Source organism: Syngnathus typhle, linkage group LG12 (assembly GCF_033458585.1).
Source record: "Syngnathus typhle isolate RoL2023-S1 ecotype Sweden linkage group LG12, RoL_Styp_1.0, whole genome shotgun sequence".
NCBI lineage: Eukaryota > Metazoa > Chordata > Actinopteri > Syngnathiformes > Syngnathidae > Syngnathus > Syngnathus typhle.
Window position 1 is genome coordinate 13,150,333 of NC_083749.1, and position 24,029 is coordinate 13,174,361.

Genomic DNA, 24,029 nt, shown 5'->3' on the forward strand with positions numbered 1-24,029 from the left:
TATATATATATATATGTATATATATATATATATATACATATATATGTATATATATATATCTGTTAATGTTTCGAGTACCGTATTTTCCGCCCTATAAGGCGCAACGGGGTATAAGGCACACCTTCAATGAACGGTCCATTTTAAAACTTTGTCCATATATAAGGCGCACCGGCCTATAAGGCGCATACAATAGAAGCTTTACTGCAACAAACTGAGGTTGACTAGGGTTGCGGTCTGCCCCCACTAGCCAATAACCAACGAGCCCTCTGTAAACAATCGCGTTTCTCAAACAATCTCCTATAAAATGATTGGAACTGACTAAAGTTCAATCTAACGCATTGGTACTACTTACCTATGTTTCCCTTCCATATCGATCCGTAGATTTACTCGAAACATTAACAGCGCGGCCTATTTTGACATGAAATAGCCTCGCGCGTATAGCAGCTATCGTTATAGCATTAGCCATCCGCAATTTCCTAAGAGCCTCAGCTCGCAATCTCCCATGAGCCTCAGCAAAGTGTAAACAATCGCGTCTCTCAAACGAGTGCCTATAAAATGATCAGAATTGACCAAAGTTCGATCTAACGCATTGGTACTACTTACCTATGATTCCCTTCCATATCAATCCGTAGAATTACTCGAAACATGAACAGAGCAGCCTATTTTGACATGAAATAGCCTCGCGCGTATAGCAGCTATCGTTATAGCATTAGCCATCCGCAAAAACCAATGACCCTCAGCTTGCAATCTCCCATGAGCCTCAGCAAAGTTTAAACAAACAATCGCGTCTCTCAAACGAGCTCCTATAAAATGATCAGAACTGACCAAAGTTCGATCTAACGCATTGGTACTACTTACCTACGATTCCCTTCCATATCAATCCGTAGAATTACTCGAAACATGAACAGAGCAGCCTATTTTGACATGAAATAGCCTCGCGCGTATAGCAGCTATCGTTATAGCATTAGCCATCCGCAAAAACCAATGACCCTCAGCTGGCAATCTCCCATGAGCCTCAGCAAAGTGTAAACAAACAATCGCGTCTCTCAAACGAGCTCCTATAAAATGATCAGAACTGACTAAAGTTCGATCTAACGCATTGGTACAACTTACCTATGTTTCCCTTCCATATCGATCCGTAGATTTACTCGAAACATGAACAGAGCGGCCTATTTTGACATGAAATAGCCTCGCGCGTATAGCAGCTATCGTTATAGCATTAGCCATCCGCAATTTCCTATGAGCCTCAGCTCGCAATCTCCCATGAGCGTCAGCAAAGTGTAAACAATCGCGTCTCTCAAACGAGCTCCTATAAAATGATCAGAACTGACTAAAGTTCGATCTAACGCATTGGTACTACTTACCTATGTTTCCCTTCCATATCGATCCGTAGATTTACTCGAAACATTAACGGAGCAGCCTATTTTGAAATGAAATAGCCTCGCGGGTACAACAGCTATTCGGTGACGCCCCCTGACTACAGTTACCGTAATGCTGGGAAGCGATGCGACCTTGTAATTTACTAGTCGTACTAAAACGTACTAAAACATTTTGGCAGAGCACTGTGTACAACCAGTATGGATCAACAAATTCATCACTTGATCCATATATAAGGCGCACCGGGCTATAAGGCGCACTGTTGACTTTTGATAAAAATTTAGGTTTTTAGGTGCGCCTTATAGGGCGGAAAATACGGTAAATCTACGGATCGATATGGAAGGGAAACATAGGTAAGTAGTACCAATGCGTTAGATCGAACTTTAGTCAGTTCCAATCATTTTATAGGAGATTGTTTGAGAAACGCGATTGTTTACAGAGGGCTCGTTGGTTATTGGCTAGTGGGTGCATACCGCAACCCTAGTCAACCTCAGTTTGTTGCAGTAAAGCTTCTATTTTATGCGTCTTATAGTCCGGTGCGCCTTATATATGGACAAAGTTTTAAAATGGGCTGTTCATTGAAGGTGCGCCTTATACCCCGGTGCGCCTAATAGGGCGCAAAATACGGTAATTACAACAGTTTTGTGATGACTTTGTCTTTATTAAACATATAAACGAACACAATAAACAGATACTTTCAAGTTTTAATCATTAATTACACCATTATAGCTCAGACATTTATCTAAACACAAATAATTAGTGACGACCCCACAACTATCGAAACACATCAATGATATAAGCTGGGTGACATAATCGTCCTTGACATTGGTACATAATGTAAACATTAGCCGAAGTGCAACTCAACGTGGCCGCATTGATCGTAACTTACGCTCCGTTTCCCCGCCAAATCTAGAGGCAAAACATTGTTCTCTCGCTGCTCCCAGGTTCTTCCATCTTGGCTGCGCGCGGGGCATTGTGGGTCATGTACGTGCACGCACGCAACGCAGGCAGGCAGGCGCGCACACTACAACTAGATTTGTCTTCATAACAAGCAAGCAGGGCTGTGGACAGTATTCCTACGCGCATTCTCAGCAGCATGATGAAAATAAAATTCAATAACGTCGCAGGCATATTTTAACAAACTCCACTTCATTGTATGGCTTTTTAGCCCGTGCAATGTTCCAAGCCAGTTGAAACAATGCAAGTGTGACAGTCTCTATGTGCTTCGTAATTATTTTGAAAAACTGTACCTATTTTTCTGCCTGACTTTTCAAAGTCTCCAAACTTGTGCTTGCGAAATTCAGTCCCTTTTGCAAAGTCCTTATCGATATTGGCATTAAGTGAGCTGAAGTGGCGCTGACCATTTGAAGCTTTTAAATGCGCCAATGACGTCCGACATATCAGGCAGAATGGCTTGCCATAGCGGTCAACAAAAAACAACTTTAACTGTTAAAAAGGTCCTGTGTTCATCGTCATATATTCGTTTAGCTGTCCATTTTTTCCTTGCCATTTTGGCAAGCGTCTTGTCAGCTTTTCTGGACCTAATGGGCCCCCGTAGTCACAGTCGCCATTCATTAAAAAGCCAGCAAAACCAATCGCTCTGTTTGTCCCTCCTCCTTTGCGGGATTTCCCCTCACGCGCATGCGCGTTTGACCAAAAACCATATTGAACTCAAGCGAAGCAAATAGCACGAAAAATGAACACAAATGTTTTGTTTTTTTATTTCTGACTCGGTGGACTCGGTCAAAACCAGCACGGAGTCCGAGTCCGGCAAAAATGACAGAGTCCGACCGAGTCCCCGAGTCCACAGCCCTGATTCACACTATTGTTATCCGACAATTTTATTCCTCCCACTTTTTTGACGGTTAACTAGTTCCACATACTTCAACCGATTCACTCCGTTCCACTTTTAACTTACGGTTTTTTTCCGTGTATAGTGCGCAAAATTTAACTACCGTTTTTTTCCGTGTATAGTGCGCAAAATTTTACTAATTTATTGTCCTAAAATCCGGGGTGCGCATTATACATGGGTACAAAAAAAAAATTAAAAAAAAAAAAAAACTTTTTTTAATTTTTTTTTTTTTTAAGTCCCAATGATCGTCACACACGCAGGGAGGCAATGGGTCCCATTTTTATAGTCTTTGGTATGGTCTTAACTAGGCTGGATGTAATTTTTTTTGTTGGCGTTGATTTCTCCGACTGCCCGTAAACGCACCACCGCGCTTCGTGCGCGCACGGGACAGCAAACGAGCAGGTGATCGAGCAAGCGTCTGATACGAGAGCATTGCGGTCGCATGGAGCGTGTTTGAAGTGAACAGCAGAGACGAAAGGAACAAGGCAAAGTGTTGTGAAATAAAATGCACAGAACGGATGCGCAAGACACGTCAGCTATATAAAGAGCGAGAGTTGTTTTCTTCCTATTAGTTTCAATTCACAGTTTAATTAGCAGTTTCAATCAGCAAATAACAAAATGCGTATTACAGGTAATATTTTATTTCACAACACTTTGCCTTGTTCCTTTGGTCTCTGCTGTTCATCCTAAAACACAAAGGCGCTCTTTAAGCAATGCGACAGTGAGCGCCCGGCGCGCTGCGGTTGCGCGACCGCACCAAATTAAGCTCCCTGCGCAGTGCGCACTGAGGTCCACTTAAATTTTAGAAAGTACATCAGGACTTTAAAAATATCTTATAAATTTCAGCGACGGCTCTGTCACAATAATCGACCAGCCCGGTGCAGTTGGGCGGTCGGCGGCGCGCTACGGTTGAGCGTTCTCTCGCACGCTCTCTCTCTCGCTCTCTCTCGCACACACGCAAACCGGATATCATACGGAGGCCGCCATTACAGATGCGCAGAACGGATGAGCAAGACACGTCAGCTATATAAAGAGCGAGAGTTCAGTTCTCTACCTAAATCCGTATTACAGGTAATATTTTATTTCACAACACTTTGCCTTGTTCCTTTCTTCTCTGCTGTTCACTTCAAACACGCTCCATGCGCACGGAGCGCGGTGGTGCGTTTACGGGCAGTCGGAGAAATCAACGCCAACAAAAAAAATTACATCCAGCCTAGTTAAGACCATACCAAAGACTATAAAAATGGGACCCATTGCCTCCCTGCGTGTGTGACGATCATTGGGACTTAAAAAAATAAATAAATAAATAAATAAAAAAAAAAAAAAAAATTTTTTTTTTTTAAAAATTCATAAAAATTGGGTGCGTATTATACATGGGTACAAGCTTTTTTCCAGCATCAGCATGCCATTTTTAGGGGTGCGTACTATACATGGGGGCGCACTATACACGGAAAAAAACGGTAATTTATTGTCCTAAAATCTGGGGTGCGCATTATACATGGGTACAAAAAAAAGATTACTTTTTTTTTTTTTTTTTTTTTAAAGAAAGTCATGGTACAACATAACCAACAACAGGACTGACCGACAAAGTCGTGGAACAAAAAGACAGGGTGACATTACCAAAGACAGGAACAGAAACCAAACAGACATCATGACAGTAACACATGCAATGATCCGACGGTGAGCGAGGGGCAGACAGGACTTAAATACAAAACACGTTACATCGATTGAGGTGACACAGGAAGAGAGGGGCGACGCGAACAGAAACTATGGCAACCTAGACACATAGCAAAACTGGGGACGAGACATGATAAATCTCCCTCGAAATAAAACTTGAAATCACCTTTCTTCTTGTTTGTTGTCAATCGCGCATCGCATTCAGCCATCCTGCCCAACACACTTAGTCAGTAAAGTTCATAATTGACGACACATCGTTTGATGCGATGGTGCAATCCTTGATGGTGTGTTACTGTCAAATATTGTTTGTTTTTTAATCTCCATCGCAAACCGGATATCATCCGGAGGCCGCCATTACAGATGCGCTTTCTTCTCTGCTGTTCACTTCAAACACGCTCCATACGAACACAATGCTCTCGTATCAGACGCTTGCTTGATCCAGGGCTCGAAGCTTATTTTTTGCCCAAGTTGCCCTCGGGCAAGTTAGAGAAAATTTTACTTGCCCGAAACAAAATTTTACTTGCCCGAATTTTTTTGGAGTGGATTTTTACTTGCCCGACACATTTTTGCAATAAAAAAGACAACACTATAAGTTTTGCCTTCATATGCCTTCGTATCCGCCAACCGGAAACAAGCTCTGCTGGTGCGCAGGCGCAGAAGAGCCAGGGACGGGTAAGGGAGCATGCATTTAATTACGAAGCGCTTTGCCGTTATCAATGTATTGCAGACTTACACGAGAAACTAACCGCTCCCTAGAAAACAAAATGTCGGACCAGAAGCGGCAGATGTTGCGAGAAATTATGCACAAAATCGTCTTTTTACAGCTTGAAAACATGGTATTATGGCAGGGCAAGTTCGGGCAAGTGAGGAAAAAATTCTACTTGCCCGTCTGCCATCGCTACTTGCCCCGGGCAATCGGGCAATCGTTAGTTTCGAGCCCTGTGATCACCTGCTTGTTTGCTGTCACAATGTACCCTACACAAATCCGAAGCATTTCTTCGCTATCGAGTTTGCTAGCGCATGCCCAGTGATACTGACCGGCAGAATAACATCCGGTTGTTCTCAAAGATAATCTTTTTTCTGAAATAATTTTACGTTTACGGACTTAAGTAGGAGTCAAAATTTGTGTGCGTATTATACATGGGTGCAGGCTTTTTTCCAGCATCAACATGCCATTTTTAGGGGGCGTATTATACATGTGGGCGCATTATACATGGAAAAAAACGGTAAGTAGGAGTCAAAATTTGGGTGCGTATTATACATGGGTACAGGCTTTTTTCCAGCATCAACATGCCATTTTTATACATGGGGGCGCATTATACATGGAAAAAAAAACGGTAATTAGAAATAAATCTAGATATATTAATTATCCACAGTATTTTCGATAAAATGCTAAAACAATAAATGATAAAAATGAAGTTGCTAATACATTTAATAACTTTTTTGTAAATAAACTAGCTGAGGAAATTAGACAATCAAGAATAGATAATGACAAATTAATAGATAGAAATACAAATTCTATGTTTCTGAAGTCTGTAATAGAAAAAGAAATTATAGATATAGTACATTCCTGCAAAAACAAGACATCCACTTATTTCAATGATATTGACATGAAATCAGTAAAAACAGTCATTCATGGAATCTCCAAACCATTAACACACATCTTCAACTTATCACTGCAAACTGGTCAATTTCCCAACAATATGAAAAGAGCAAAGGTCATTCCACTGTTCAAAACTGGAGACAAACACCCCTTCACTAATTACCGGCCCATCTCTATTCTCCCACAATTCTCAAAAATCTGAGAAAAGTTTTCATCAGCAGGCTGGATAATTTTATAGAAAAACATGGTTTACTGAAAATGACAATAACAGCACATAGTGAAAGCCAAATTGAGCAGATTGGTTATTTCAGAAGTGTGTGTCAAACTGGTAGCCCTTTGTCTTAATCAGTACTGAGGAAGTAGCTCTCGGTTTAAGAAAGGTTGGTGACCCCTGCTCTACACCAACGATTTCTCCTCAGGTGACTCTCCTGTGAAGCTCCTGAAGTATGCAGACGACACCACTCTCATCGGACTGATCCGGGACGGTGATGAGACTGCGTACAGACAGGAGGTAGAGCGGCTGGTCCACTGGTGCAGCCAAAACCACCTGGAGCTGAATCCGCTCAAGACCGTGGAGATGACAGTGGACTTCAGGCGAGACCCTTCACAACTTTCACCCCTCATTATCCGCAGTAATACTATTCTTTCCACAGAAACCTTCAAATTCCTGGGAACCACAATCTCTCGGGACCTGAAATGGACTGGCCACATAGATTCTGTCCGGAAGAAGGCCCAGCAGAGGCTGTACTTCCTGAGACAGCTCAAGCAGTTCAACCTGCCACGGGAACTGCTGAAGACCTTCTACACTGCCATCATCCAGTCTGTCCTCTGCACCTCCATCATTGTCTGGTTTGGATCGGCCTCCAAAAGAGACAAGCACAGACTGCAACGGACAATCAGGACTGTAGAAAAGATAATTGGGATCAACCTCCCATCTATCCAAGACTTGTACCTGTCCAGGACCAGGAAACGTGCAAGTAACATCTCTACAGACCCCTCTCACCCAGGTTGCAGTTTGTTTGAACTACTCCCCTCCGGACGGCGTTATAGAGCTTTGTACGCCAAAACCAGCAGACACAGAGACAGCTTCTTCCCCCAGGCTGTTGCTCTGATGAACTCACACCACTCTTAGAGTCTCAGAGTCACTGCTGTGCAATGACATCCTGCTCCCCACACCCGTTTTGAATTGTCTACACTATTTGTACTATGTGTCTTCTCTGCATCCATTGCAGCCTGGTCATCCTGGAAGAGGGATCCTCCCATCTGTGGTCTCTTCTCAAGGTTTCTCACTTCCCCAAGTTGGAGTTTTGAGTTTTTCCTTGCCCTCCTGGGAGTTTAGGATCAGGGGATGCCGGAGAATGCTTGTCATTTTTCACACATCCTGAGTGTTGTTAGTCACCTACCGTTTTTTTCCGTGTATAGTGCGCAATATTTTACTAATTTATTGTCCTAAAATCATGGGTACAAAGAAAAAAAAATTTAATTTTTTTTTTTTTTAATTTTTTATTTTATTTTTTTTTTAAATAAAGTCATGGTACAACAAAACCAACAACAGGACTGACCGACAAAGTCGTGGAACAAAAAGACAGGGTGACATTACCAAAGACAGGAACAGAATGACAGTAACACATGCAATGATCCAACGGTGAGCGAGGGGCAGACAGGACTTAAATACAAAACACGTTACATCGATTGAGGTGACACAGGAAGAGCGGGGTGACACGAACAGAAACTATGGCAACCTAGACACATAGCAAAACTGGGGACGAGACATGACAAATCTCCCCCGAAATAAAACTCACCTTTCTTCTTGTTTGTTGTCAATCGCGCATCGCATTCAGCCATCCTGCCCAACACACTTAGTAAAATTCATAATTGACGACACATCGTTTGATGCGATGGTGCGTGCAATCCTCGATGGTGTGTTATTGTCAAATATTGTTTGTTTTTTAATCTCCATCGCGGACCGGACGTCATACGGAGGCCGCCATTACAGATGCGCAGAACGGTTGCGCAAGACACGTCAGCTATATAAAGAGCGAGAGTTCAGTTCTCCACCTATTAGTTTCAATTCACAGTTTAATTAGCAGTTTCAATCAGCAAATAACAAAATGCGTATTACAGGTAATATTTTATTTCACAACACTTTGCCTTGTTCCTTTCGTCTCTGCTGTTCATTTCAAACACGCTCCATACGACCGCAATGCTCTTGTATCAGACGCTCGCTCGATCACCTGCTAGTTTGCCGTCTGTCACAATGTACCCTACACAAATCCGAAACATTTGTTGCGGCTCCGAGTCACAACGAGGGGCAAGTTTTGGTTTCCAAGGGTGTTTTTATTCCTCTTCAACGTCTCTCCCATACAGAGCCGCCGTGTGCGCACGGAGCGCGGTGGTGCGTTTAGGGGCAGTCGGAGAAATCAACGCCAACAAAAAAAATGACATCCAGCCTAGTTAAGACCATACCAAAGACTTTAAAAATGGGACCCATTGCCTCCCTGCGTGTGTGACGATCTTTGGGACTTAAAAAAAAAAAAAAAAAAAAAAAAAAGAAAATTAAAAAAAATTCATAAAAATTGGGTGCGTATTATACATGGGTACAAGCTTTTTTCCAGCATCAGCATGCCATTGTTAGGGGTGCGTACTATACATGGGGGCGCACTATACACGGAAAAAAACGGTAAATATTGAACAGAGGCTGTGATGTACCGAAGTCAAATTCCTTGTTTGGCACGCCCAAACATGGCGAATAAAATTTCTTGAATCTTGAATCTATTTCACACCTTCCCAGTTACCAAAAATTCCACATTTTTACGTTTAAAATTTGCGCAAAATTTCACAAAATTCCCTTTTTCACTTATTATTTCTACATTTTTCAACCCATTCCAAAGCATTTACATCCTTCCAGTTTGAAATTCACGTCATTCAGCACATTCATATCACATTGGGGACATTCTCAAAATTGCCAAATTAAAAAATGTCACGTTTTCACGTTTAAAAATTGCACAAACCTTTGCAAAATTTCACAATTTTTCACTTCTAATTTCTACATTTTTCAACCGATTCAACTCGTTCCAACTTTCAACTGTTCATCTTTTGCCTACCTATTTCACACCTTCCCACTTACCAAAATATCTAAATTTTCAATTTTGAAATTCACACCAAATTTTCTACATTTTTCAACCGATTCCAACTTTATTCAATTGTTTACCTTATGCTTACCATATTCACCCCCTTCACTCCCACTTCCACTATGCTTACACAATTCAACCCTTGACCCCCACTTCCAGTATGGCAGCCATCTTGGATTGACCCTGAAGTGCCCCCAATGAACCCAGAATGAACTGGAAGTGAGCCAAATCAAACCGGAAGTGACTCCAAATAAACCGGAAGTGACCTCAGCTAAACCGGAAGTGACCCCAAATAAACCGGGAGTGACCTCAGCTAAACCGGACATAACCTTTAGAAACCGGAAGTGACCCCAAATAAAGCGGAAGTGACCTCAGAAAAACCGAAAGTGCCCTAAATTAAACCGGAAGTGACCTTATTTCAACAAGTGCTCTAAATGAAACCAGAAGTGACCTAAATTTAACATTTGCTCTAACTTTTACAATTTTTGTCCGATTCAACCTAAACTTTTGAACTCCAAAGTAAACCTTGAACCCGTAGTTTTTGTTTCGTTCCAAATTTCAAACATCCATCCATTTAACATTTTTTGCATAATTGTTTTTTTTTTTTTATTTCCATTCATTCTTTATGAGGATTCAACATTTGCTCTAACTTCTACATTTTTTAACCGATTCAACCTGTTCCAAATTTCAACTGTTCAAAATTCTAAATTTTCAATTTTGAAATTCACGCCAAATTCTCAAAATCTTCATTTTTCAACTCTAATTTCTACATTTTTCAACTCATTCAACTCATTCCAACTTTCAACTGTTCATAACTTTCCTACCTATTCCACAACTTCCCACTTACCAGAATTTTTTTTTTTTTAATTTTGAAATTCACCACAATTCTCCAAAATTTCGTTTTACACTTCCATTTTCTACATTTCTCAAGTAATTCAACTCGTTTCAACATCATTCGGCAGCATTCCCCAAGACGTTATTCAACAATTTCTCCAAAATTGCATTTTCTAGTTGTTACTCCAGTCCACTGTTGTGCCGTTTGTCCGATCGCGGTTTGCTTCGTGTGCGCGCCGTTTGATTGACAGCTCTGGCACGCTCCTTTAAATTTGCCTCGCATCGTACGAGCACCGTACACGCATGACTGCAGCCGTTACGCAGCGGCATGGCAACTAACGGACGCCAGCAAATGTATTTTGTTGTCTCGATGACTTATGTATTTTTGATGTATTGCCGACAGTATTTCATTTATGGTTATTTAGTAGGGGTGGGAATCTTGAGGCACCTCACGATTCGATTACGATTCAGAGGCTACGATTCGATTATAAAATGATTATTGATGCATGTTTAATTTATGTATGATGCACTTGTTGCACATCTCTTTTTGTCTCACTGAATGTGGCTTTAATGCATTGCTCTTGTTTGAAGCACGTGTGCTTTCAGCTCCCATCGGTTATGAAATGCGCAGTTAGAGTAACAAATGACTCGGTGGCTACAGACGTCCACGCATCACATGTAACGGCGACTCGGTCTGCATTCAACAGCGAAGATGTTATTTCTGCTTTAGTCTGCTTGTAGAGTGCCGGGACGACCGTGTCGGTGAATTACGAATCGTTCTCGAATCTTCCACGGCCGAATTAATCTAAGAATCGGAAATTTCCCCCACCTCTATTACTTAATATAGCAGAACCGTTACGCGCAATTGGTTATGTAATGTGTGCCGTCTACTAGTGTTGTGTGACGTCAGAAGTTGAGCGTTGACTTACGTGCTGTATTTCTGTCTGTTGCAAAACCACACACACACACACACTTAATACAAGCAAGATTAATTAATACATTAATAATTCATTAATTAATTAATATATAGTGATCCCGCTTTACCGTTTTTTTCCGTGTATAATGCGCCCCCATGTATAATGCGCACCCTAAAAATGGCATGTTGATGCTGGAAAAAAGCCTGTACCCATGTCTAATACGCACCCAATTTTATATTTTTATTTTTTTAAGTCCCAATGATCGTCACACACGCAGGGAGGCAATGGGTCCCATTTTTATAGTCTTTGGTATGGTCTTAACTAGGCTGGATGTAATTTTTTTTGTTGGCGATGATTTCTCCGACTGCCCGTAAAGGCACCACCGCGATCAGTGCGGACATGTGAAAAAGGCGTGCGGACGTGAAAAAGGCGGCTCTGTATGGGAGAGACGTTGAAGAGGAATAAAAACACCGTTGGAAACCAAAACTTGCCCCTCGTTGTGACTCGGAGCCGCAACAAACGTTTCGGATTTGTGTAGGGTACATTGTGACAGCAAACGAGCAGGTGATCGAGCAAGCGTCTGATACGTGTTTGAAGTGAACAGCAGAGACGAAAGGAACAAGGCAAAGTGTTGTGAAATAAAATATTACCTGTAATACGCATTTTGTTATTTGCTGGTTGAAACTGCTAATTAAACTGTGAATTGAAACTAATAGGAAGAAAACAACTCTCGCTCTTTTTATTTATTTATTTAGAGATAGATAGATAGAGATAGAGAGATAGATAGAGATAGAGAGATAGATAGAGATAGAGAGATAGATAGAGATAGAGAGATAGATAGAGATAGAGAGATAGATAGAGATAGAGAGATAGATAGAGATAGATAGAGATAGAGAGATAGATAGAGATAGAGAGATAGATAGAGATAGAGAGAGAGATAGATAGATAGAGATAGAGAGATAGATAGAGATAGAGATAGAGATAGATAGAGATAGATAGAGATAGATAGAGATAGATAGAGATAGATAGAGAGAGATAGAGAGAGATAGAGAGAGATAGAGAGAGAGATAGAGAGAGAGAGAGAGAGAGAGATAGATAGAGATAGATAGAGATAGATAGAGATAGATAGAGATAGATAGAGATAGATAGAGATAGATAGAGATAGATAGAGATAGATAGAGATAGATAGAGATAGATAGAGATAGATAGATAGAGATAGATAGAGATAGATAGAGAGAGATAGATAGAGATAGATAGATAGATGATAGATAGATGATAGATAGATGATAGATAGATGATAGATAGATAGATGATAGATAGATAGATGATAGATAGATGATCCGTTCTGCGCATCGGATCCATAGTGCGCATGCGCAGTCATATTGCCTCCGTATGACGTCCGGTCCGCGATGGAGATTAAAAAACAAACAATATTTGACAATAACACACCATCAAGGATTGCACCATCGCATCAAACGATGTGTCGTCAATTATGAATTTTACTGACTAAGTGTGTTGGGCAGGATGGCTGAATGCGATGCGCGATCGACAACAAACAAGAAGAAAGGTGGTTTCAAGTTTTATTTCGAGGGAGATTTGTCATGTCTCGTCCCCAGTTTTGCTATGTGTCTAGGTTGCCATAGTTTCTGTTCGCGTCGCCCCTCCCTTCCTGTGTCACCTCAATCAATGTAACGCGTTTTGTATTTAAGTCCTGTCTGCCCCTCGCTCACCGTCGGATGATGTCATGATGTCTGTTTGGTTTCTGTTCCTGTCTTTGGTAATGTCACCCTGTCTTTTTAGGACAATAAATTAGTTAAATTTCGCGCATTATACACGGAAAAAAACGGTACTTCGTGTTTCGTTTATCGCAGCTTCACTACATCACAGATTTTTTCCAAATTAAAAAAACATTTAAAAGTCAAAATAAAACTTCTAAATTGCTTATTTTATCACATGAAAACGATTCTTTTGATTAGATAATAAAAATCTAATTTCATTCTGTCCATATTATTATCCCAAAATCAACATCATTTTATCAATATTGCTATTGCTATCAACAACAATACTGTCTATTTTTCCAATATTGTGCATTATATGTAAGTTATAAGTTATAACAATTAACTAAGGATACATTGAGCCCACTTCTTTTTCCACATGAAATGCATCTCTTTCTTTACATAATAATGTATTTTAAGATTTCTTGAGGTACGTGTTAAATATCACAATAATGTAGACATTCCTCTCTTTTAACATTAAAATGGTCAACTATCACATCACGCATCCAGAAGTACAGCATATTGGTTAAAACCCAGAAGGGCGATTCGAATAGCAGACGAGCATCGTGTTAATTGTTGCGTTCTGTAATCAGAAAGCCCATGTGCTGTCTTACCTTGTCCAGTTCGTCATGTAACTCTGACAGGGTGGGTCTGATAAGCTTCTCCCCCAACGGTGCGGCTGTATGGCGGTAGAAATCGATGTTGGGCACGGCATCGATGGTATTATGGCCAAAGGTCCTCAGGTAATAGGTGTTCGTGTGGGTGTCATAGTGATAGTGATGCTGGCCGCCGCCAGTGGATGATTGTAAACTAGTCTCGCTCATCACAGTGTCCCCATTCTGCATCCCTTCGACAGGCGCTGCCTCTGGAGAAACCGGACTCCCAGCCCCGCTTGGGTCTATAAAGTTCACCACCCGAAAGCGTCCTTTAGCTTCCTCTCCGCTTGTCCCCGGGTATTCGGGAGGAGCATCAACAGTGGCCTTGTAGCCGGATGGGACAGTGTTGGAAGCTTCAGAACTCGGCGACTCATCTACGGCTGCGGCAGCAGCCTCAGCCACAAGATCCACCTGGAAACGACTCTGACTAGGCGTCGGACCAGGCGGCTTCTGCCCCGCGTCAGGGGCTAAAAAATCATTCTCCACCGGGGCGTTCTCTCCTGGAGCGGGAGCTGTGGTTGATGGCGCCGACATGGCACACTCAACGCAAACTAACGGGAAAACCGTAGATGAGAAAGCACGTTAGGGCCACAAACCAATCGAGAACAAGTTGGTCCACGACAAGCAGCACTGTGCCGTTCTCTGAACTCTTTAGCGAAATGCGCTTGGAAAGCCGTATGGACCGCGGGAACAGACAATTCCACGTTTGTGCGAAACAAGATGGAAACTTTTAAGTTACCTACTGACTTGTTCTTCCGCAGCCGTAAATATCAAAAGGCTGTAATTTTCCTTGTCTCCCACCAAACTTCAGTCCGTCGAGCTAGCGTCTTCCTTTAATTCAGGGCAGGATGCTGTTGCCGACCTTGCCGCAACTCCTCCTAGCTTCCTAGCGGCTCACTCGCCAGTAATATACACACGGTAGGCATCACTGAAGGAAGGGTGGGCTCCTGTGACGCGTGACCTCGCGAGACGTGAACGTTCACGTCTCGTTTTACAGGCCCGCAAGGGTGGGGGTGAGGTACTACGTGAGCGCCACAATGGAAACAGACACGTTTTAATTTATTTCTACTCGTGACGCATTAGTATGACCCATAAAATGCATTCCTCATTTTACTGTTCATTTAGTTTCTATTTTGTATTTTGTATAGTTAAGTGTTTTTTCCTGGAGAAAAATATGATTAGAAAAAAACATCAGGACAGTTGCAGGCCAACGTTTTACTTTTTTTCTTTATTTGTTTTAATAGATAGGGGGAATTAGAAATGCTGCCAAACAATGAAAGCAGAAACTGACAGAGCACTTTGCAACTCACATGGAAAATTGTCAAGCCTTTATTGAGCGCTTAGCGGAATTTGATTTTGGCTCCTCATTACACCATGTGTATGTGTTTAAATTGTTAGAAAAAGGGAATACATTTCTCACACTTTGTCAGGAATGTCCAGTTACATGGTTATCTTTTGCCTCAAGCAGGCTCTGATTGACATATACAACACAAGACAATACAATACATATTTATTTATATAAGACTTTCACAAAAGCTTTCGCTGTAACAAAGTGTTTTACAAAAACATGTAACATAAAATACAACAGAACACATCACATAAATTTGAACGGTAAACAATCTGCTGATGTGTCCATTGACAAATAGAGAGATTAAGAGAGGATGGCTCAGTTCTCTTGTCTCATTTAGATCCACCTCACAGTTCAAGTCACACATCATTGGCTCCAACCAACTCGAATAATATTCATAGTAGCATCAACTGAGTTGTATTTCAGAAGCTCTTGGTTTCAACACACAGTACAATCAGGAAGTCGCTGGTGAAATATTGTATGCAGAAATAGGAAATTTGCTTACAAGAGCATGGTACTATATGGCATAAAAAGACCTGCACAACACCCTTAATCAGAAAGAGGATACGTTTACAATCTGCACAAATAGAATACATTCCCAGCGCTCATTTAAGCACACGAAATGAACATTAGTAAAGTACAATGCAACTTTCTATAGCAGGGGTGGCCAACCCGTGGCTCGCGAGCCGCATGCGGCTCTTTGGCTGGTTTCATGCGGCTCTTTTACGTTCATATCTACATTTGTGTTTATTTTTCGTGCGTATTTGCTTTGCTTGAGTTCAATATGGTGTTTTGGTCAAACGTGCATGCGCGTGAGGTGAAATCCCGCAAAGGAGGAGGGACAAACCCATTTGAGGAGTGTCAATTTCGTTCTCAAAATGGCAAGGAAAAAATGCACAGCTAAACGAATATATGACGATGAACACAGGGCAGAGCGATTGGTTTTGCTGGCTTTTTAATGAATGACGACTGTGATTACGGGGCCCATTAGGTCCAGAAAAGCTGCCAAGACGCTAAGCCAGGGGTGGCCAACCCAGCCGAGATGGCAAGGAAGAAATGCACAGCTAAACGAATATATGACGATGAACACAGGACGTTTTTAACAGAGTTAAAGTTGTTTTTTGTTGAACGCAATGGCAAGCCATTCTGCCTGATATGTCGGACGTCATTAGCGCATGTAAAAGCTTCAAATGTTCAGCGCCACTTCAGCTCACTTCATGCCAATATCGATAAGGACTTTGCAAAAAGGACTGAATTTCGCAAGCACAAGTTTGGACACTTTGAAAAGTCAGGCAGAAAAATAGGTACAAAAGCCATACAATGAAGTGGAGTTCGTTAATAAATGCCTCAGTGACGTTATTGAAATCTTGTCTCCTGAAAACGACAAACTAAAACGAATGGTCTGTCCCGCCACACATAGTAAGTGAAAAAACTTATGTTTTTTTTGTGGAATTTGTTGAACTGAGTGAGACAATGCACACAATGTTCATTGTTAAAAATGTGGTCTTTGGTCTGTGGTTTTAGTACTGTAGGAGTCAATTTGTCATTATCATGTTGGTGCGTGACATAATAATGTCACACAAAAAATTTGGCTGGGCAGAGGGGTGTGTGTGTGTGTGTGTGTGTGTGTGAGTGTGTGTGTGTGTGTGTGCGTGCGTGTGTGTGCGTGTGCATGTGTGGGGGGGGTGTTCATGTGTGCTCATGTGTATGATGTGGCTCTTTGCGATGAAACAGTAAAAAATGTGTCTCTTAGTCTCTGACTGGTTGGCCACCCCTATTCTATAGCATATTTTACAACAGGTGCATCTGTAACAATGCATAGCAATGGGACTACCACAAAAACAGTGAAATTAGTGAATTGAAACACAAATTGATAAAAAGTTACTGAACAGCGACGCCTGGACGCGGGTCACCGGGGACCCCTCTGGAGACCCTCTGGAGCCAGGCCTGGAGGTGGGGCTCGAAGGCGAGCGTCTGGTGGCCGGGCCTTCGCCCATGGGGCCCGGTCGGGCACAGCCCGAAAAGGAAACGTGGGTCCCCCTTTCCATGGGCTCACCACCTGTGGGAAGGAACAAAGGGGTCGGGTGCATTGTGAGCTGGGCGGCGGCCAAAGGCAGGGACCTTGGCAGTCCAATCCCCGGCTGCAGAAGCTGGCTCTTGGGACATAGAATGTAACCTCTCTGGCTGGAAAGGAGCCCGAACTGGTGTGCGAGGCAGAAAAGTTCCGACTAGACATAGTCGGACGCCTCCACACAAAGTTTGGGTTCCGGTACTAGCCCTCTCGAGAGGGGCTGGACTCTCTTCCACTCTGGAGTTGCCCACGGTGAGAGGCGTCGAGCAGGTGTGGGTATACTTATTGCCCCCCAGCTAGGCGCCTGCACATTGGGGTTCACCCAGGTGAACGAGAGGGTAGCCTCCCTCTGCCTTCGGGTGGGGGGGACGGGTCCTGACTGTTGTTTGTGTCTATGCACCAAACAGCAGCTCAGAGTACCGACCCTTCTTGGGGTCCCTGGAGGAAGTGCTGGACAGCGCTCCTTCTGAGGACTCCATTGTTCTACTGGGTGACTTCAATGCTCACATGGGCAATGACAGTGAGACCTAGAAGGGCGTGATTGGGAGGAACGGCCCCCCGATCTGAACCCGAGCGGTGTTCTATTATTGGACTTCTGTGCTCGACACGGATTTTCTACAATGAACACCATGTTCAAACATAAGGGTGTCCCTGTGTGCACTTGGCACCAGGACACCCTAGGCCGCAGTTCGATGATCAACTTTGTAGTCGTGTCATCGGATTTGCGGCCTCATGTTTTGGACACTCGGGCGAAGAGAGGGGCGGAGCTGTCAACTGATCACCACCTGGTGATGGGTTGGCTCCGATAGTAGGGGAAGATGCCGGTCCGACCTGGCAGACTCAAACGCTCTGTGAGAGTCTGCTGGGAACGTCTGGCAGAATCCTCTGTCAGGAAGAGCTTCAACTCCCACCTCCGGCAGGGCTTTTCCCACGTCCCGGGGGAGGCGGGGGACCATGTTCCACGCCTCCATTGTTGAGGCGGCCGACCGGAGCTGTGGTCGTAAGGTCGTTGGTGCCTGTCGTGGCAGCAATCCCCGAACCCGCTGGTGGACACCGGCGGTAAGGGATGCCGTCAAGCTGAAGAAGGAGTCCTATCGGGCTGTTTTGGCCTGCGGGACTCCGGAGGCAGATGACAGGTAACGGATGGCCAAGCGTAACACGGCTTCGGCGGTTGCTCAGGCAAAAACCCGGGCGTGGGAGGAGTTCGGCGAGGCCATGGATAATGACTTCTGGATGGCTTTGAGATTCTGGTCCACAATCCGGCGTCTCAGAAGGGGGAAGCAGTGCAACGTCAATACTGTTTACAGTGGGTATGGCATGCTGTTGACCTCGACTCGGGACGTCGTGAGTCGGTGGGGAGAATACTTCGAAGACCTCCTCAATTCCACCTACACGCCTTCCGTTGTGAAAGCAGGGCCTGGAGATTCTGAGGCGGACTCTTCAATCTCTGAGAAAACTCTCAATTTACCGGTCGATCTACGCTAGAGATAGGGTGAGAAGCTCAGTCATCCAGGAGAGACTCGGAGTAGAGTCGCTACTCCTCCACGTTGAGAGCAGCCAGATGAGGTGGCTCGGGCATCTCATCAAGAGTCCTCCTGGACGCCTCCCTGGGGAGGTGTTCCGGGCATGTCCCACCGGTAGGAGACGGGTGGGACATGCCCGGACGCGCTGGAGAGACTGTCTCTCAGCTGGCCTGGGAACGCCTTGGGATCCCCCAGGATGAGCTGGATGAAGTGGCTGGGGAGAGGGAAGTCTGAATGGATGGTATACAGTAGGCCCTACCCCTTAGATTAGGGCACATCCATCTCTTTAAATAGTGACAAAAAGAACTAAGCACAGACAGTAGTATAAAGCAAAGCACAAACATATACAGTATTCTATAAGAATCTATTATTACTACAAAAACACTTGAGCCTCAGAAGTTTGTCCGTGGGTCATGCTATTACCTTGAAGAAAGTCAACTGTGCTCATATGTTGAAAGGCATAGTTAACTTGCACTCAATGAAAGTCACAATACCCTGTTAACCAAAAGGTCACAGATATGGTCAAAACAAACAAGTGTGGTGATACATAAACTGTATACACCACCATGTGATGTAGCACTTTGCTGCGAAGGTAGTCTTCATCCATTATTCTTCTAATGACATTTCAAAATATTCAGTTTTGAACAAGCTGTGATTGCCATTGCTCAAATGTGGAGGTTTCTATTTCAGTGTCCCAGTTATGTCAGCTGATTTAAGATGAAAAACAGAGTACAGCCTGGACAGATCACCCATGAATCACTGGTCTTCTCGCTCTACACACACGGCAAAGATTCACATTGTATTCACAAGTTATTTTTCTGGACTGGGACTGAAACTGAAGAAAAAAAAGCACAGAAAGAACAGGCAACCTGAGCTATACAGTTTGGTGAGTTTTTGCTTTGGTTGCTTTTGAGCTGTTTTTATAATAGTCTGATGGTTGTTTTTTTTTTCTGTGTGGTAATAAAATTCAACAGAATATCATTGTAGCAAAAAGACTATGGTTTATTTGCAATTTAAGTCCACCTATAAATGAAGTTTTACCAACTGGTTCATCAACTACTTCTATTGGGGTATCTTGAGTTTGTTGCTGCTCAAATCCATCCATTTTCTGTACCGCTTAGTCCCCACGGAGGTCACGGGCGTGCTGGAGCCTATCCCAGCCGTCATCGGGCAGTAGGCGGGGGACACCCTGAACCGGTTGCCAGCCAATCGCAGGGCACACAGAGACGAACAACCATACGCACTCGCACCTAGGGACAATTTGGAGTGCTCAATCGGCCTATCAAGCATGTTTTTGGGATGTGGGAGGAAACCTGAGTGTCTGGAGAAAACCCACGCGGGCCCGGGGAGAACATGCACACTCCACACAGGGAGGGCCGGAGGTGGAATCGAACCCGCACCCTCCTAACTGTGAGGCGGACGTGCTACCCAGTGCTCCACCGAGCTGCCGCCCCTCAAATCGATGTTTCAAAAATAAAAATAAAATAAACCAGTTTCTTATTTATTCAAATTCAATTGAATATCATTGCAGCAAAAACACTATGCTTTATTTATGTTTCAAAAATAGAAATCAAATAAACTAGTTCTACCTGTTAAAGATTTACTTTAAACATACTCAAGAAATTCCCAGTGTATGTGACAAAGTAACATCTCAATGCAGACTCAACCAATGGTCATAGAGCACACTCACAGTTCCTTCTGGGAGCATTTCATGACACTGTGGGGGCTCACTTGAATATTTCAATTTGCTGGCCACAGAAATAACTCATGGGGCATTGGCACACTTCTCATGTTACAGTGAAGTGTCTCTACTTCAATGGCACACTTCGGCAGACATATAGAATCTGGGCAATGAAAAGACATGAAATAAAACTGCAGGATACAATGGACAGCTTTCTGGTATTGATTAGTGGTATTTGTACTGCTTATTCTATTCCTATCCTAGTTGAAGTGAGGGGTGGGGCATGCTGAACTGGTTTCCAATCAATCACAGAGCACATTAAGCCCTTTAGACTGACTACTTAATGTCGTCGAATTGTCTTCAAATATGGGAGGAAAACGGAAGAAACAAAAGAAGAAAACTAGAGCACAGGAAACTGTTGCCAATTTCTCACAGAAAGGTCAGAGTCAAGTTTCAAACCCTATACAAAGGGTTAACTGTAACTGTAAGAGATATGGACTGAGCATGTAACCTGTGCTCTATCAAATTTTTATGAAAGACCTTTTACACGTAAGGAATAAGAGATCCGGACGTTTGCCTCGAGAAATCCCTGGCAATTGTTTTCTTATGAATTTCAATGGAGGATTCTTGCTATGTACTGTAAAATCTACAGCGCTCTGACTGAGATACTATACATGCAAGTGTCACTGCCATATTGTAGTACTTGAGCACTTTAAACAGAGCTTTTGCCACTGACTAACTGAGCAGGCTCATTCAAGATTCAAGATTCAAGAGTTTTTATTCGCCATGTTTGAGCGTGCCAAGCAAGGGATTTGACTTCGGTAAATCACACCCTCTGTTCAACATTTAGGTGACTAACAACACTCAGGACATGTGAAAAATGGCAAATATTCTCAAACATCCCCTGATCTTAAACTCCCAAAAGGGCAAGGAAAAACTCAAAACTCCAGCTAGGGGAAATGAGAAACCTTGAGAAGAGACCACAGATGGGAAGGTCCCTCTTCCAGGATGACCAGGCTGCAATGGATGCAGAGAGGACGCATAGAACAAACAGTGTAGACAAATTCAAAAAAGGTGTGGAGAGCAGGATGTTATTGCACAGTAATAACTCTGAGACTCTAAGAGTGGTGTGAGTTCATCAGAGCAACAGCCTGGGGGAAGAAGCTGTCTCTGTGTCTGCTGGTTTTGGCGTACCGAGCTCTGTAACGCCGTCCGCAGGGGAGTAGTTCAAACAGACTGCAACCTGGGTGAGAAGGGTCTGTAGAGATGTTTCTTGCACGTTTCCTAGTTCTGGAGAGGTACAAGTCTTGGATAGATGGGAGGTTGATTCCAGTTATCTTTTCTGCATTCCTGATTGTCCGTTGCAGTCTGTGCTTGTCTTGTTTGGAGGCCGAACCAAACCAGACAGTGATGGAGGTGCAGAGGACAGACTGGATGATGGCAGTGTAGAAGGTCTTCAGAAGCTCTCGCGGCAGGTTGAACCTCTTGAGCTGTCTCGGGAAGTACAGCCTCTGCTGGGCCTTCTTCCGGACAGAGTCTATGTGGCCGGTCCATTTCAGGTCCCGAGAGATTGTGGTTCCCAGTAACTTGAAGGTGTCTGTGGAGAGAATAGTATTCCTGCGGATAGTGAGGGGTAAAGGTGGTGAAGGGTCTCGCCTGAAGTCCACTGTCATCTCCACCGTCTTGAGCGGGTTCAGCTCCAGGTGGTTTTGGCTGCACCAGTGGACCAGCCGCTCCACCTCCTGTCTGTACGCAGTCTCATCACCGTCCTGGATCAGTCCGATGAGAGTGGTGTCATCTGCATACTTCAGGAGCTTCACAGGAGAGTCACCTGAGGAGAAATCATTGGTGTAGAGAGAGAAGAGCAGTGGGGAGAGGACGCACCCCTGAGGGGCTCCAGTATTGGTGGTCCGGGTGTCAGATGTGATGCCCCCCAGCCTCACACGCTGTCTCCTGTTGGTCAGGAAGCTGGTGATCCACTGACAGGTGGAGGCAGGCACCGCAAGCTGGATGAGCTTCTGTTGGAGGATGTCAGGAGCGATGGTGTTGAACGCCGAGCTGAAGTCCACGAACAGGATCTTGGCGTACATTCCCGGGGTGTCCAGGTGGTGCAGTATGTAGTGCAGTCCCATGTTGACCGCATCATCCACTGACCTGTTTGCCCAGTAGGCAAACTGGAAGGGGTCAAGCAGGGGGCCCGTGACCTCCTTCAGGTGGTTCAGCACTAACCTCTCGAAAGATTTCATGACCACAGATGTCAGTGCGACGGGTCTATAGTCCTTCAAACCTGTGATGGCGGGCTTCTTGGCCACTGGAACGATGGTGGAGCTCTTGAAGCACGAGGGCACCTCACACAGCTCCAGAGAACGGTTGAAGATCCGTGCAAAGGTGGGCGGCAGCTGCTCAGCGCAGACTTTCAAGCAGGAAGGTGACACGCCGTCTGGGCCCGGTGCCTTCCTGGTCTTTTGTCTCCAGAACATCTGGTGCACTTCCTCCCCGCGAATCTGGAGTGCGGGCGCGGCCTCTGCAAGAGAGAGAGTGGGTGACAACGATGATAGAGGTGTGGACAGAGCAGTTGTGGGGAGAGATGAGTATGTAGATTGTGCTGCAGGAAGTCCCGTTGTGTGGGAGGACCGATCAAACCTGCAGTAGAACTTGTTTAGCTGGTTAGCAAGCCTTGGGCTCTCCACAGGACGGGGGGTTCGTTTCTTGTAGCCCGTGATGCTCTGCAGACCTTTCCACACTGTTGAGGGATCAGGATTGGCAGAGAGGTGTCTCTTCAGGTTCTCTCCGTAGCACCTCCTGGCTTTCCTGACCTCTCGGTTCAGTGTGTTTCTGGTCTGCCTGAACAGGTCGCGGTCGCCGCTCCTGCAGGCCTCCTCCTTGACTTTGCGCAGCCTCCTGAGGTTCAGTGTAAACCAAGGTTTGTCATTGTTGTACGTGCAGAAGGTCTTAGTCTGCACACACAGATCCTCACAAAAACTGATGTATGATGTGACAGTGTCAGTGAGTTCATGAAAGTCTGAAGTTGCAGCTTCGAAAACTCCCCAATCGGTGCAGTCAAAGCAGGCTTGGAGGTCCTGCCTCGTACATATCAACCGGGAAAAGAAAACAAACAAGAAGATGAAGGCAAAGCAAGAGGGTTGCCATCACAGACAAAATGCAGGGGAAAACATTTTTTGCATTCACTACAATTGGTTTGTAAGGTCTATATTACACAAGTAAAGTGATACAGCAAGAGAAATGATGGGGACAAACAATGAGATTATGATCCAAGTGTAACGAATCGGACAGTACAGCCAAGTACGGGGCGACACAGACTTTATTGTGAAGGGGAAAAGGATCAGTGGAGGGCTGGAGCAGCGAACGAACAAGGCTGGACTCGTCGGGCGTGGATGGCTGTATGGCCAGCCAGGGAAAGTAGTACTTGACTGGACTTCTCGCTGGCGAGGACAGACTGCAGACAGGAGGACTCTGAGGAGGACAACTGCTGACTGAGAAAAGGTCGGACAAGACAGGCAGATCAGGAACAGAATCGCAAGGAATCGGGGAGTCAAGCTTACTAGGAATGGTGCGTACAAGGA

The 24,029-nt window shown here is 44.1% G+C and overlaps 2 protein-coding genes across 7 annotated transcripts in view; one reads left to right on the forward strand and one right to left on the reverse strand.

Annotated features, from left to right (window-relative positions):
* slc12a2 (solute carrier family 12 member 2) overlaps nt 1-14,738 on the reverse strand; it is a 133,076-nt gene extending 118,338 nt beyond the window's left edge. Inside the window, exons 1-2 of one of the 3 annotated variants that reach the window (XM_061293726.1) lie at nt 14,566-14,738; nt 13,781-14,373 (exon numbers count right to left, since the gene is read on the reverse strand). In XM_061293726.1, the coding sequence (XP_061149710.1) occupies nt 13,781-14,356 (576 nt within the window). In that variant the 5' untranslated portion in view covers nt 14,357-14,373; nt 14,566-14,738. Of the gene's footprint in view, nt 1-13,780 lie in introns of all 3 variants that reach the window. The other 2 variants (XM_061293725.1, XM_061293724.1) reach the window with 2 other exon arrangements.
* A 4,627-nt stretch (nt 14,739-19,365) lies between these two features.
* Nucleotides 19,366-24,029, forward strand: part of LOC133163617 (uncharacterized) — a 43,305-nt gene continuing 38,641 nt past the window's right edge. For 2 of the 4 annotated variants that reach the window (XM_061293685.1, XM_061293687.1), the window contains exon 1: nt 23,877-24,016. The gene's annotated coding sequence lies outside the window, so the exon portion shown is untranslated. Of the gene's footprint in view, nt 19,651-23,876; nt 24,017-24,029 lie in introns of those variants that run through there. The other 2 variants (XM_061293686.1, XM_061293690.1) reach the window with 2 other exon arrangements.